A 14,813-nucleotide genomic window follows, 5' to 3' on the forward strand; every position below is an offset into this window, starting at 1 on the left:
AACATAAACTAGGAGGAAAGGCTGTTTTTCCCCCACTGTTGTCGACAGCTGCATTCCCTTTGACAGCTCCATGGAGCCAAGGCTGTTCTCTGTCACAGCTTTTGAAATTTTCCTGAAGCACAATATTTGGGTGCTAGGGAATTTAGAGGGAGTCTTGGGAATAGAAGGTGCTAGGCCTAGCGGGACAAACTAGACTCTAGGCTAGAGAACTTGTGAGGACTCAAAGTGGTTGATCTCATTTCCTCTGGATCCTTCACTGATATTTCTGCCTATTATTTGCTCTCAAGGCCAGAGGAATGTCAGGCCCTGCTCCTGTGGTAGAATACCAGGGAAGCTTGTTAAAAAAAAAGTCCCAGACCTATTGAAGCAGAATCTTAGCAAGTGAAGTTTGGGAATCTTTTTTCTCTTTTTTCTTTTTTAAAAGAAGCTCCCTAGGTGATTCTGATGCATACGGCAGCTTGTGAATCACTACTGTCTACTTCGCAGAGCTCTAGCCAACCAGACTTGAATTCTGATTCTGTCACTTACTAGCTGACTGTCCTTGTGTAGATAACCTCTCCCAGCTTTAGATGCCTGATCTCTGAAATGGTCAGTGGTGCCTACCACTATACTGGGTAGTGGAAAAGGCGAAATGAAATAGTGGCTGTTCGGCCACTAGAAGCAGGGACTGGCACAATGAGACCTGGTTAATGACGGTATTCATTATCCGTAATGAGCATTAGCTCAGTTATTGCGTCCGAACTTCCTTCCTCTCCTTTCTAAGACCCTTAAGAATGAGGAGAGAGGAAACTGCCCCTGAAGGAGTCCTGATCACCAGATTTCTCCCCAGGGCAGTGATCCAGCATAACTGCCCCCTGCCGAGTCTGTGCCTGCTGAAGCTGTTGGTTCCGGGCTTGGAGCTCCTGGTTCTGTGCAGCCAGGTTGATGCCGTCTTGTAGGACGCCAGCCAGCAGGCTGCGGTGGTGCTGCTCCGTGGTCATGGTTTGTTCTTCCCACAGCCGCCGCCAGGCTCGGAATACCTGGGCCCAGATTCAGAGGTGTCTGTCAGCCGGCCAGCCTTGTAACCAGCTCAAGGCCTGCCTTCTGTCCCCACTGACCTGTAGCACGTGGCATGTCCGAGCTCGTGTGGCGTGCACGTGCAGGTCATAGAGGGCTAGCAGGTCCTGCTCTGCAGTGTCCCGCTCTGCCTGAAGAGCCTCCAGCTGCAGTCTCAGCACTGTCTGCTCCCGGTGCCATCTCTGTCTCTCCTGGGCGGCCTTAAGTGAGAACACAGTCAGCCCTTCATATCCATGGGTTCCTCATTTGTAGAGTCAACCAACCAGGAATTGAAAATACTTTTTTTCAAATGTTATGTTGTGCTGACCTGTACTATGTAGTTTGGCCAACGGGTGTCTGAACTGAACATGTACACATTTTTTTTCTTATTCCCTAAACAATACAGTATAACAACTATATACATAGCATTTACATTGTGTTAGGTATTAGGGAGATGATTTAAAATATATAAAGGATGTGCGCAGGTCATATACAAATACTACAGCATGTTATATAAGGGACATGAGCATCTGTGGATTTTGGTACCGCAGGCGGCCTAGAACCAATCCCCCACGGATACTGAGCGAGAGACACTTACACTCAGTGCCACCTATGTGCCCACTGTCCTACATACTTCATGCGTATGATCTCATTTTATCCAGTGATAACCCTATGGCTTAAGTTGCCATTTTACAGATTTGGAAACTGAATCAGAGAAGTGGCTTAACATGCCCGAATTCACATGGCTAGTGAGGGACTGAGCTCAGACAACATGCTTTTCCACAGTTCACCATCATCCTCTGCAAAGTCCACATCCAGAGCTCGGCACTCACATCTCTTCAGCCTTGCCTCTGACCATGCACCTGCCAGGCTCCAACCAAATGGACAGGTTGCAATACCCAGAACCCATTTTGCCATTGCTGCTCTCTGGACTTTTGCTCAGACACTATTGTCTTCTCTCAGAGCGTGTTTCTCCACCCCACGCACCCCCAAAATCCATGCGCATGGTTTTGTTTCTTAACTTGTTCAAACAAGTTCTAGTTACTGAGTGCCTCTCTGTGATGAGCACAAACTGCCTGTGGGGGCTCCGTCTACCGAACCCTCCTGGCTGATTTGTCTGTCCTTTAAGTCTCAGTTTGGATGCCGTCTTCTCTGATCTACCCCAGCCGGGCCCCTCGCTCCCCCATCACAGCACTGAACACAGAATCGCTTCATCTACCCCCCACAAAGCTATGAGGACCAGGAAAGAGGGTGTGACCCCGTCTGTTGTGATTAACACTGGGTCCCCACCCCCAGCACAGTGCCTGGCCCAGTAAGGAGCTGGCCCCTACACGACCCTCCTTACCTCTTCTCCAGCCACCAGGCCTTTGACCTGGTCACCTGCTGCCTCCTCCTCCTCCTGTTCCAAATGCTTCAGTTCCTCTTGGATCCAGATTTGCTGCTGTTCTCGCAGCCTCTGCCTTCGGGCCTGGGCCAGGAAGAACTGCAGGGCCACATCTGGCGCCTGCTGGGCCTGGGTGACGTCAGTCTAGCTTCAGCCAGAAGCCCGTGTATGCACACGGCATGGGGACACAGGGCCCAACATTTCCAACAATCCCATTCCCAAGGCCTGTTACATCCAAGACCTAACTGGCCTGGAAGAGCCTGTAGTCTAGACAGTGACTCAGAGGCCATGGGGAGAGAGGATACGTGTTGGCTCTGCCAATAGACACCATGGAGGCCCTACGGATCACGTACCTCTAATCCAACCCAGTAGGAAAACAATCCCTTCCCATGCCCCTCCCTTAGGGATCCAGTAGCCCTTCAGGTCCCTTATTTGCCAGAAGCTCTGTGTTTCTCCCTGATGTTGGGGCAGGGTAAGCTGGAGATATACTAACTGAGTTATGCAACTCTACAACTCTTCACACACCCCCGCCCCCAACAACTTCCAGTTGTTCTGGGTTACATGAGGGTACCTGTTCCTCAGAGTCCCTGAGAGAATGCTTTTGGGGCCCAGGTCCTAGAGATGTTCTTCCTGCCACTGGAGGAAAATGCAATTAAACACATCAAAGGTGGAGAAGACCTCCAGCTCCATCCCCAAACCCCAGACCCACCTTGGGGCTCCCGCTGGAGACCTGGACTGTGGCTGGCCGCTGAATTTGTCACCTGCTGAGAAGATAAGGAGGAGTGAGAATTCCACACCCTTCCTGCACAGCATGGGTTAAGCTCAGGTCTTTGAAATCAGACAGATCAGGGTCCCAGCCCCTCCTTTTCTTAGCTCTATGACCTCAGGCAGGTGACTAGTCTTTTGGGTCTCCATTTCCTCATCCATAAAAGAGCTGATAAAAGTTGTAGAGAGTATGGAATGGCATCAGGCACTGCTCAATAAACGGGAGCTTGCGTGCCAAATTCCCAATGCCCAGGGCTGTAAAAACAAGTTGTAAATCATTATGAAAAAGGAAGAACCAGAAGCTGGATGGGGTAGCCGTCCAGCCACCCTGTGGCAAATGATGGAAGATAGCGCCCCCTTTTGCACAAGAGTGGCCATGCATCCTAAGGGGATGAAAGAGCACCACGTTCAGTCTAAGAACTTTGGTATTTGCATCTCTAAGGCCTTTGATTATCCCAGTGACCCTGGGATACTCACTCCCCTTCTCTGAGCCTTCAGTGTGCTCACCTGAAAAGTGGGAGCAATGTTGTCCTCCTTGCTTAAAATACTTCCGTGGCTCTGCTTGACTTTCAAACATCTCAATAGATTTACAAAGCCCTATATGACCTGGCCCCTACTTCCCTCTCCAGTCTTTCTCTCCTGACTCTTCCTCAAACTCTACTCTCCAACAAATTGAGCTGCTTACAGTCCCGCAGAGACTTACTTGTTATTGTCTCTGCCTGGAATGTTCTTCACTCATTGCTGGCCATCTCCTCCAAGAATCAACTTCCTCCCTGAAGTTTCACTTCCTTCCCTCTCTTGCCAAGACTAACTTAGATGCCCCATAGAATCCTGTGTTGATAAACCTTTCAGAGCACTGGTACGATGTTGTAATTGTTTCTCTCCAGCAGATTTTAAATTCCTTGAGGACAGGGCTTTCCTAGGGCCTACGTGGCACTGTGCCTGGCACATAGTTAGTGGTCAATAAAAGTTCGGGAAACAATAAATTAAGGAGTGAAGGAAGGGCCCCCTCATAGTGCTCTGTAAACACGAAAGGAAGGCAGACATCAGTGGGGCTCCCAAGAGGTTGGATGAGAAGACATACCTGTGGTTCTAGGAGCCCCACAGCCTCAGCTTTGACCCCTTTGAGCATCCAGCTTCCTAGGCGCTGGCTCCAGGCTTTTACCACCTATGGAGAGGGGGTTGAAAGTGGGTTTCAGCTACTGCTGGCCCAGGCAACTCCAGACCTCACTTTGCTCACCTGCAGCTCCCGCAGTGCCCTGCCCAGCTGGTTGAGCCTGCCATCCGACAGGGTGTCCCCCAGGAGGCCTAAACGCAGGCTCTTCAGGCCAGCCCTGCGGGCTCGGGCCTCTTCTGCTGCATCCCACAGGGTGGGCCTGACCTGTTTCACCTGCATCCTCCTTCCCGCGGCCCCCAAGAGAGCAGCCTGGAGCAAGCTCAGGGAGCTGCCTAGCAAAAGAAGACTGTGTGAATGACTCCTTCCCATGGACACCAAAGCATACTGCCTATAATACTTCTTATTAGTAGCACTATTCATGAAAACAGCTAACACCTACCAGACTTCTACATGTGCTTGCCAGCACTACGCTAAGGCTTTTCATGGATTGCCTCTGTTTATCCACACAACACTCCAATGAGTCAATAACTTTAAAATTTTTATCCTGCCCCCACCACCACCACCACACAAATTTTCCAGATGAGGCTATTGAAGCTCAGAGAGGTCAAGTAACTTTCTGGTGAGTGGCAAAGCGGAAGCTCAAGCCTAGGTCTGTCTGGCACTAAAGTCTGTGCTCTTAATCATGACACCAACCTGGCCTATAAACATGGGTCTGTCCCTCACTGCTTTCTCCCTGAGAACGGGAACTGCCTCAACTTATCTTCCATGTCGCACACGTCCTCATACAGGAGGAGGTCTGGGAATATGTTGGCCAAGTGAATGTGTGTTTGTTGATTTTGGAGCTGGTCAGAGGGCCAGAGTTGTTTTTTAACTTTTATTATGGAAATTTTCAATCATATGCAAAGCATAGGAAATCCATCTACTTATAGCCCAGCTTCAACAGTTATCAACTCGTGGCCATTCTTGTTTGATCTATACCCTTCACTTGACCTCCCCCAAAATTACTGACATCATATCACTTTATAGAGGACTGATTTTTAATATTGTGTGAATATAGACAAGTACCTTTCCATTGCTGATTTTCCCTTTCCTCATCTGTAAATTACATCTGCCTCATGGGGTTGTGGTATGAATTAAAGGTATTAGTCAATGTAAAAATGCTTGGTAAACTGTTGAAGGCCTCTGAAGGGTGAGAGGGTTACTCCAGACCTCTGCAGGCTAGCCACCCTGGGACCTGGCTGACTCCTGGCCCTCCTATATGGTCAGGCTCTCTCTGGACTGGGGTTGGGGCTTTGGCTGGTTGGGTAAGAGGGTGGGGCAGGCCTAAGGTCAGATCCCAGAGTTTCCCAAAGAACCCCACACCCTCCGCAGGCCACCTTGAGATCCCAGGCGAAGAAGAAGACCACTGTAGTTGTTTCCTTCCAGGAGCCATGAGACAATCCAGGGTAGAGAGCCCTCCACCTCCTCACCAGCAACCTTACCGGCCAATATCTGCAGCAGGGGGCAGTCTCTGCCAGAGGGAGGGAGGAAGAAAGATGTCCATTGATGGGTGGAGAAATAAACTGGACTGATGGAAAGGCTGACCATTTCCAGTAACTTCCGTGCATCACCAGACAGATTTGCAACCTTGTGTACATCTTTATTATTTTTTAATTACAAATAAAAAATATCAATTGTCTATCTGATTATGGACTTTTATCCAGAATATATAAAGAGCTCTTACACATCAACAAGAAAAAGACAACCCAATTTAAAAGTAACAAAGCAAGGCAACATCAACAAAAATAGCAGAATAGGGAACTGTGGGGGTCTGTCCTCCCCAGAAACATTGGGCAAAAATGACCAGAATCAACTGTACTAGAACTCTGGGAGATAGTCAAAGGTTTATGGCAACCAAGTGAATGCTTAACCAGGAAAAAGGCACTTTCTTAAATATGGTAAGAGAGCTTTGTGATGTTTTAACTTACCCGAGCTCCAACCTCCCCCAGCCCACAGAGGTGCTGGGGAGGAGGTTGGGGCTCAGGTATGTTAAAACACTTTGCGGGGATTGGGGTGGCGGTGGTACCTGGTTCTGTAGGAAACAGAGCAGAACTTTGTTCCCAAGGAATTGTGTTCCTCTGTTGTGACTGGTTGGAATTTCCCCCAAAGGACCAGCAAAAGGGTCTTCCCTTTGTTTTACTTATCTTGGAACTCTTTCAGGGCAGAGCAGCTATACCAGAGGACATAAAACATTGAAACCATTGTTTTCAAAACATAACCCCACGAAAACATTGAAAGTTGAAAGAACAAGCAAAAATAACATTTGGGGCAAACAATCGATATGTGGAAAGACTCCAAGGAAAAGTTGAGGAGTGAGATTTAGGAGGAATAAGGACTTTAAAAAGTTCCCACATGTACTAGGAAACCTAGAAAGCTGTGCACATGCCCAGGGCAGGATGCACACTCAGGAAAGACCTAAGAAGACCATAAGCTTTCACCTCCGGCTGATTTTTAGGCTCAGCAAAAGCACGATGTGGGGCTAAGGCAGGGCTATAGTGGCCTGATTAAGCATAGAAGCAGTGACCCAACACAGAGCCAATTTATAGAAACCGGGGGAATTTTTTTTCCTTCTCCTTTCTACCCTCCTCCCCCTCTTCCTCCTTCTTACTTTTCTGTCATCCTTCCTTTCTTTCTTCCTTTTTTTTTTTTTTTAATTTAAGTGTTTTTGGTCCCAAGCGTTTAAGGAATTCTATGTCAAGTCACTGGCTAAGTAACCACTGAGATAATAGAATGGAGACTGCAGTGACCACAAAGAATAAAACCTTTGCAAAAATGGTTTGAAAAAGTCACTCAGCAAATAGATGGCTCTGGCCCACAACAAGCAACAAAGCAAACCGTGGCGAGGAGGGAGAAGCTTGTTTTCAGAGGCACCACATCACCGTATCCAAAATGTCTGAACACTAAGGAAAAGTTTGGAGACTTAAGAGAACAACACAATAAAGAATACAGTGTTAATAAAAAACACTCAAATTGGCCAGTGTCCCACAACAACAAAGTATGAGGTGTGCAAATTAACAAGAATGTATGATTTCCTCACAGGAAAAAAAAATGAAATTAATAGAAACTTCATTTTTCTATTAAAGACATTTTTCAATGTCTGTCCCTAAGGAAGCACAGACATTGGATTCACTAGACAAAGACTGTAATTCAACCATCTTAAATATGTTCATGAAACTCAAGGAAATCAAGAAAATGATGTCCTAATGCATAGAAAATATCAATAGAAGGATAGAAATTATGAAAAGGAACCAAGTAGCAAAGTACAATAACTGAAAATTTAAATCCACTAGAGGGCAGATTTGAGCAGGCACAAGAAAGAATCTCAAGAAACTTGAAGACAGGTCAAATAAAATTAATTATCCGGTCTGAGGAGCAGAAAGAAAAAAGAATGAAGGAAAATGAGCCTAAGAGACCTGTGGGATGCCACCAAGTGTACAAACATAAGCACAACGTGAGGAGAAACGAGAGAGAAAGGGGCAGAAAATATTTGAAGAAATAATGCTCAAAAATATCCCAAATTTTATGAAAGACATGATGAATCTACACATCCAAGAAGCTCAAAAATTTCCAAGATAAATAAACTCCAAGAGAGCCACACCAAGACATTTTATAATCAAATGTTAAAAGTCAAAATCAGAGAGAATCTTGAAAACAGCATGAGAGAAGCAACCTGTTATGTACAAGGATCCTCAATAAGATTAAAAACAAATTTCTCATCAATAACTATGAGGGTCCGAAGGCAGTGAGATGACGTATTTCAAGTGCTGAAAGAAAAATATCTGTCAACGAAGAATTCTATCTCTTTCTGGCAAAACTATCCCTCAAAAATGTAGGAGATATTAAGATTTTTCCTAAATAAGCAAAAACTGAGGGAGTTCACTGCTAGTTGACCTGCCTTACAAGAATTGCTAAAGAGAGTCCTTCAGTCTGTCCGAGGTGAAGAGAGGAGGAGACCCTAATGCTGCCCTGGGGCTCCACATCCGTGTTTCAGTCACCCCTACCCTACCCCACCCCACCTCCAAAGCAGTCAGAAGTCTCTGTCAGACTTACAGGGCTCCCGGGAGCTGCAGGATCCGCAAGGCCCCTCGCCACACGCTCTGGGTCCCAGCCCCCTCAGAAGGGTGTGGCCCTGGGCGGCACATGGTGACAGTAAGCAGAGAGCAGGCCCTGTGGAGGAGAAAGTAGTACCAAGCCAAATGCCTACGGGGTGAGAGGATGACAGGCGCCCTCTTGTCCTCACCTGCTTTCCACCCCTGTGGCCTGCAAGTACAGCTCTGAGGCAGCTTTTGAGTCGGACACCTCTACTTCGCTGGCATCTTCCACCACTCTGGAAGAAGGGGAGGCTGAGCTCAGCTCTTAAGCACCAGAGTTCTGTCAGCCCCCAAGAACCTCTGCCTGGGGAGCCCAGGGGGGGTCCCGAGAGCCTGTAAGAATCATCCCCAAGGCTCCAAGATCAGTATATCCCCTAAAAGCCTCTCATCTTCACGATCTTAGTTTTTTGTTTGTTTTTTAACAGGACTTTATTGGGGAACAGTGTGCACTTCCAGGACTTTTTTCCAAGTCAAATTGTTGTCCTTTCAATCTTAGTTGTGGAGGGTGCCATTCAGCTTCAAGTTGTTGTCCTTTCAGTCTTAGCTGTGGATGGCGCAGCTCAGCTCCAGGTCCAGTTGCCATTGCTAGTTGCAGGGGGCGCAGCCCACCATCCCTTGCGGGAGTCGAGGAATTGAACCGGCAACCTTGTGGTTGAGAGCTCACTGGCCCATGTGGGAATCGAACCGGCAGCCTTCAAAGTTAGGAGCACAGAGCTCCAGCCGCCTGAGCCACTGGGCCAGCCCCATGATCTTAGTTTTTGTGCCCTCATCTGCCCAGTGAAGGAAACAGCATCCTTGGGATAGCTCCCATTTTACAGATGGACAAACTGAACTTCTGCTGGGTGAGATGCTCAGATCACCCAGGATGATAATGACTGAGCTGAAGAGGTATAAGTGGATGGGTGAGAGGAGTGACAGGGATGAGGATATGGAATGAAGGGAAGAGGGTGAGACGGAGTCCTGGAAGCACACCCAGGCCCTGTAAGCATGACCCCAAGCTCAGAGCTTCCCATCCCTGAGGTGGCAGTGGGGAGAAACCTCCAAGGGCCTGGTTTGGGGGTATCAGCCCTGCCTTAAGACAAGCATCCTTAGACCCCTTTGGGCCCCAGACACTCACAAGCCCAGAGGGGCCACATCCAGCACCGACAGGTTCTTTGGCCCCGGAGAGAGCAGGTCCCGAGTCCGCCCGCTGGGGCTGAGCTAGGATCAAACAAGCACAGTGCCTGTTACAAACAGAGCCTTTCCCCAGCTCATATGATCTTCCCGCTGGAGTCTGTAGGCCAAGCAAGGCACCAGAATTCAGCCATTTCAGGCAAGAAAAAGTAGACCCCAGAGAGGCAAGCCCACATAGGTGAGCAGCAGAGTGGAGCGAGACCCAAGTTTTTTGGTTGCCAACAAGCCTCAGACTCTCTGCAGCATCACCAGGGACTTGGCTCCAGGTCTCCCCTCCCCACACGTCTCACCTGCACCAGGCTAAGAGTACTAAGCACAGGATCAGAGCACCCGAGGGACAGAGCTTCCTCAAACAGCATCTGCAGCAGCTAAAGTGGAAAAAGGGGTTCAGTGGGGATTGAGAAATCAATTGAGAAAGAAATGTCCTTCAACATTTCCTGAGGTGAAGTTTGTGCTGCTTCCTGTGCTTGGTGTGGGGAAACGGTGTCCAGGACAGAAATAGGCCCAGCCCTCATGGTTCACAGCAAGCTGGACAAGTGAGCAGACATTTTCAGTGGGACCTACTTTTTGCTAGGGCAGGGGCCCATGGCAAAGTTCTGAGGCAGCTCCTTTGCCTCGGGGGCATTTTTGATAAAGTCCAAAAAACAAAACTTTCCAGTTTATCATTATTAGTATTACCAAGAACTGTGAAAATTAGACCTCCCTGGACGTTTGATCTTTGTACACCACCACTCCCAGCCTCCCACCTTCCCTGACCTGTCGATCACTGCATAAATTGACCCTGGCCAAACATCCTGCATAGACCACAGGGCACCTAGTCCAGCTAGAGTAGGGAGAGGAAGGTTCTTAAAGGTCCCTTGGAGGAGGCAACACCTGAGCCTCATGACACCCATACCACATGGCTCCTCTGGGACTCACCTGAGGCACGAGCCGGGGTGCCTCTGTTTCCCGACCCCGAAGCAGGAGGCCCACACTGTACCCTCGGCCCACAGAGCCTAGTTGGGACTGGACTTGTGCTAGCAGCTCCTGCTCTGCCTCCTGCAGGAAAACACAGACACAGCCCCCTGTCTGAGGTGCCCTGACCCAGCCTGGCCTGAGCAAAGGGCTGGGGAAGCACTCAGCATCCAGGCTCCAGGGCACTGAGGGCTCCCATCCTCCTCCCATTGCCCTATCAGACCCCCCTACCTGAGCAGCTTCAGAATGCAGAACTCTGTCAAAGGTGACACATTGTTCCTGTGGGCAGGGCTGGGGTTAGTAGCGTCACTCCCATCTTCCCCTGCCTTACCCACACCTCATCCCATATCCACCTGTGTCTCCAGAGTCCCCAGCTGAAGCAGGCGGATGCTGTTGGGCCCCTCCAGAAGGAATGTGGGGTGACAGGTCTCCTCAGGGCCTGAGAAAGGTGGGCTTCATATCAACTCTCATGAGCGAAACAGAGCTCCCAGGACTCCTGAGTCCTGCCCTCAACCTTTGTCTCAGCTTCCTAACCTAAGATGGCCTAGCCCTCTCCCTCTCCCAAGAGGCTCTCCCAGGCTGCACTACCTCTGAGAATGAATGTGTGCAGCTTCTTACCTGATCCTGTCGCTGGCTCTACTTCCACCACCACGGTCAGCATGGCCTGTGGATTGTCACTGAGGGCCGAGGGGGCTGATCTGCCCTGGCCTAAACCAGCCGCTGCGCTCACTGCCTCTCTACCTTCCATGGCTTCCATGCCTCTCAGATTCCCCTCAATAATTCATTTCCCTGATCTGAGGCTCTCTGGGTGGGGCCTCTAAATAATAACTTGTCAAAGAGGTGGCAGTCCCCTCTTTTCTAAGTCAGTCAGAACACTGCAGGGGATTCTTCTTTTTTTCCTCTTATGAAAAATGTTCAACATATCTGTGTAGACAATAATAGAATGAACCTCCAAGCCCCCTGCTTTTATCCACATAGGGCCAGTCTGTTCCCCCTCTCCACTCCCAATGGATTCTTTTGAAGCAAATCCCAGATATTTTATTATTTCATCCATAGCTATTTTGGTCTGTATTTATAAAAGATAATCACCCCTTTAAAAAATAATAGCTTTATTGCGATATAATTCCTATACCATACATACCAATGATTTTTAGTATGTTTGCAGATCATATAGCTGGCATTAGTTACCAACTCTAATTCTTTTATCTCATATGTCAGTAATGATCCACTGTGATATATATATATATATATATATATATATATATATATATATATATATGATGGTTGCAAACAATGATGAAAATACCACCCCTTAAGTCTGCGTGTTTGTAGCCTCTGAATTAGGAGACATGGCTGCTGTTACCTAGTGTTCAATCCTTGCTCCATCATAGTGGAGATAGTATGAGAGCTATATGGCCCTGGGGAAGTTACTTAACCTTCTATTTGTTTGTTTCCACGTCTGGAAAATGGAAATGATAGTGATGATAATGGTATCTTTTTTATAAGGTTGATGTAAAGTAGTGTTTCTCAAAGTGTGTTCCTTGGGCCAGTAGCATCAAGCATCTCCTGGAAACTGGAATGAGAAGCAAATATTCAGGCTTCACCCCACACCTACTGAATCAGAAACTCTGGTGTCTATGTTTTAGAAGACTTCCAGGTGACGCTGATGGGGCCATGACATTAAGAACCACTGTTGATGAGATTAAGTGAATTTATGATAAGCATTAGAACGGGGCCTGACATACAGTAAGCAGCTCGAGTATTAATGAACATTTTTTTTAATTGGGAAATATTGGGGAACAGTGTGTTTTTCCAGGACCCATCAGCTCCATATCAAGTCGTTGTTTTCAGTCTAGTTGTGGAGGGCGCAGCTCACGGGTCCATGTGGGAATCGAACTGGCAAGCTTAGCGTTATGAGCACTGCGCTCTAACCACGGAGCCAACCAGCCACCCCCAATGAACATTTTTAAAATGCGTCAATAAGATATTGCCAAGCTATTGAAAGTTTAACTTAGGCAAAAAGAAGCATGTTCATGCTGTTCCTCTAATAAATAAGTCCTGCTTAATTCCTGCTTAAAGGCATTAATGTGGACTGCCAAAACCCTCACAATCTGGTCCCTGCCTTCCTTTCTGCTATTTATATTCTCCCTGAACACCATGTCTTCAACTTTCCCAGTCCTCAGTATGGAAATTGCTTTCTCACACCTCCAAGATTTGGCCCATTCTGTTCCCTCTGCATGGAAACATCAATCATCCTTTTCTTTAAAGACCCCCCCACACACACATTCTATACTTGCAGTATCTTGAATTCCTATTCATCCTTTGAAACCCCAGTTCCAGTGCCACCTCCTCTGTGATGACCCCACCCCTGTGCAGTCAGAGCCAGGCATTCACTAGGACTCTAATCCTCTCTACACGTCCCACTTACAGTACTTATCATTACAGTCTGTCACCATTTACAGTTTCATTCCCTCCCTCTGAATATTTTTTTTAATTGAGGTGAAATTCACAGTACATACAATTAACCATTTTAAAGTGTGTAGTTCGGTGGGATTTAGTGTATTCACAATGTTGTACAATCATCACTTCTTTCTAGTTTCAAAACTGTTTCATTACCCTCCCCAAATGCGCCGCACCCATTAAGGAATCACTTCCCATTCCCCTCCACTCTCTCTTACCCAGGTAATCAGCCTTCTGTCTCTATGGATTTGCCTATTCTGGATATATTATATGAAAGAAATTGTACAATATGTGACCTTTAGCATCTAGCTTCTTTCACTTAGCATTAGTTTCCGAGATTCATCCAAGTTGTGGCATGAATCAATACATGCCCCTTTTTGGCTGAATAATATTGCATTGTATTTATGTACCACAATTTATTTATCCCTCGTCTGCATCTGGATATCCAGGTGTCCCAGCGCCATTTGTTCAAAAGATCAGTCTTCCCATATTGAATGTTCTTGGCCTCGTCAAAATCAGCAGTTCATAGAAACATGGGTTTATCCTGGACTCCGTTTCTCTTCCACTGCTTTCTCTGTTTGTTCCTATGCCAGCACAACACTGTGTTGGCTACTGTTGCCTCAGTAAGTTTTGAAATCAGGAAGTGTGAGTATTCCGACTTTCTTGTTCTTCTTTTATAAGATTGTTTTGTCTATTCAGCATCTGTTGAAATCCACATGAACTTTAGAATCATCTTGTCAATTTATACAAAAAGGCAGCTTAGATTCTTATAAAAATTGCATTGAATCTGTAGATCAGTTGAGGAGAATTGACATCTTAACAATATTAAGATCTATGAACAGGGAATGTTATTTCATTTACGTACTTAGATCTTCTTTAATTTGTTTCAACAATATTTTGTAGCTTTAAAGTGTAAGTTTGCACTTCCCTTGTTGTATTTTTTTTTAGATTTTATTGGGGAAGGGGAACAGGGCTTTATTGGGGAACAGTGTGTACTTCCAGAACTTTTTCCAAGTCAAGTTGTTGTCCTTTCAATCTTAATTGTGGAGGGCGCAGCTCAGCTCCAGGTCCAGTTGCTGTTGTTAGTTGCAGGGGGCACAGCCCACCATCCCTTGGGGGAGTCGAACCAGCAGCCTTTGGAATTAGGAGCACGGAGCTCCAACCTCCTGAGCCACCGGGCCAGCCCTTCCCTTTTATTTATTCCTCAGTATTTTATTCTTTTTGATACTACTAAGTGGAATTGTTTTCTTTAATTTCATTTTCAGGATGTTCATTGCAAGTGTATACATATAAACCAACTTTGCATTCCTGAGATAAATCCCACTTGGTCATGTTGTATAATTCTTCTTATGTACACTGCTGGATCAATTTCTAGTATTTTGTTGAGTGTTCGTACATCCATTTCATAAAAGATATTGGGCTGTAATTTTCTTTTCTTGTGATGTCTTTGCTAAGCACTCTTGGTTAAACGTAACCACAACATCGTACTTATCATACACAATACCACACTAAAAAAGAAAACTAGGAAATTTGTTAAATCCTCAAATATCCAAGTCATTGTTCAAATTACTTCCACTGCAGGTAATTCTAAGTGGCTCAGAAAGAGCCTCCCATGATCTGGAGAATGAGGGGGCTCTGAGCATTAGAAGAAGTGGTGGTGGAGGGTGATTGTGTTGGAGAAAAGAAGACTCCATGGGAGAGAACACAAATTCTTGACTCAGAGTATAAGGATTTTGGAGGAAAATGACTGATGTCTGTTTGGTTCCAGAGACAAAATAGGAACAAAAGAGGAAGC

General features: G+C 46.7%; 1 protein-coding gene across 1 annotated transcript; it reads right to left on the reverse strand.

Annotated features, from left to right (window-relative positions):
* Window positions 1-681: 681 nt before the first annotated feature.
* Window positions 682-11,315, reverse strand: LOC109451772 (uncharacterized). The gene is made up of 16 exons (XM_019740246.2): window positions 11,177-11,315; window positions 10,912-10,997; window positions 10,790-10,837; window positions 10,523-10,642; window positions 9,895-9,972; window positions 9,549-9,631; window positions 8,581-8,667; window positions 8,391-8,507; window positions 5,678-5,811; window positions 4,425-4,633; window positions 4,269-4,352; window positions 3,129-3,183; window positions 2,991-3,055; window positions 2,381-2,548; window positions 1,098-1,256; window positions 682-1,019 (listed from the first exon to the last, which is right to left on the reverse strand). Exons 1-16 carry the CDS (start codon window positions 11,313-11,315, stop codon window positions 768-770), a joined length of 1,884 nt encoding a protein of 627 aa, XP_019595805.2. The 3' UTR covers window positions 682-767.
* Between the last annotated feature and the right edge of the window lie 3,498 nt (window positions 11,316-14,813).

This window comes from Rhinolophus sinicus, linkage group LG10, assembly GCF_036562045.2.
Source record: "Rhinolophus sinicus isolate RSC01 linkage group LG10, ASM3656204v1, whole genome shotgun sequence".
Lineage (NCBI taxonomy): Eukaryota > Metazoa > Chordata > Mammalia > Chiroptera > Rhinolophidae > Rhinolophus > Rhinolophus sinicus.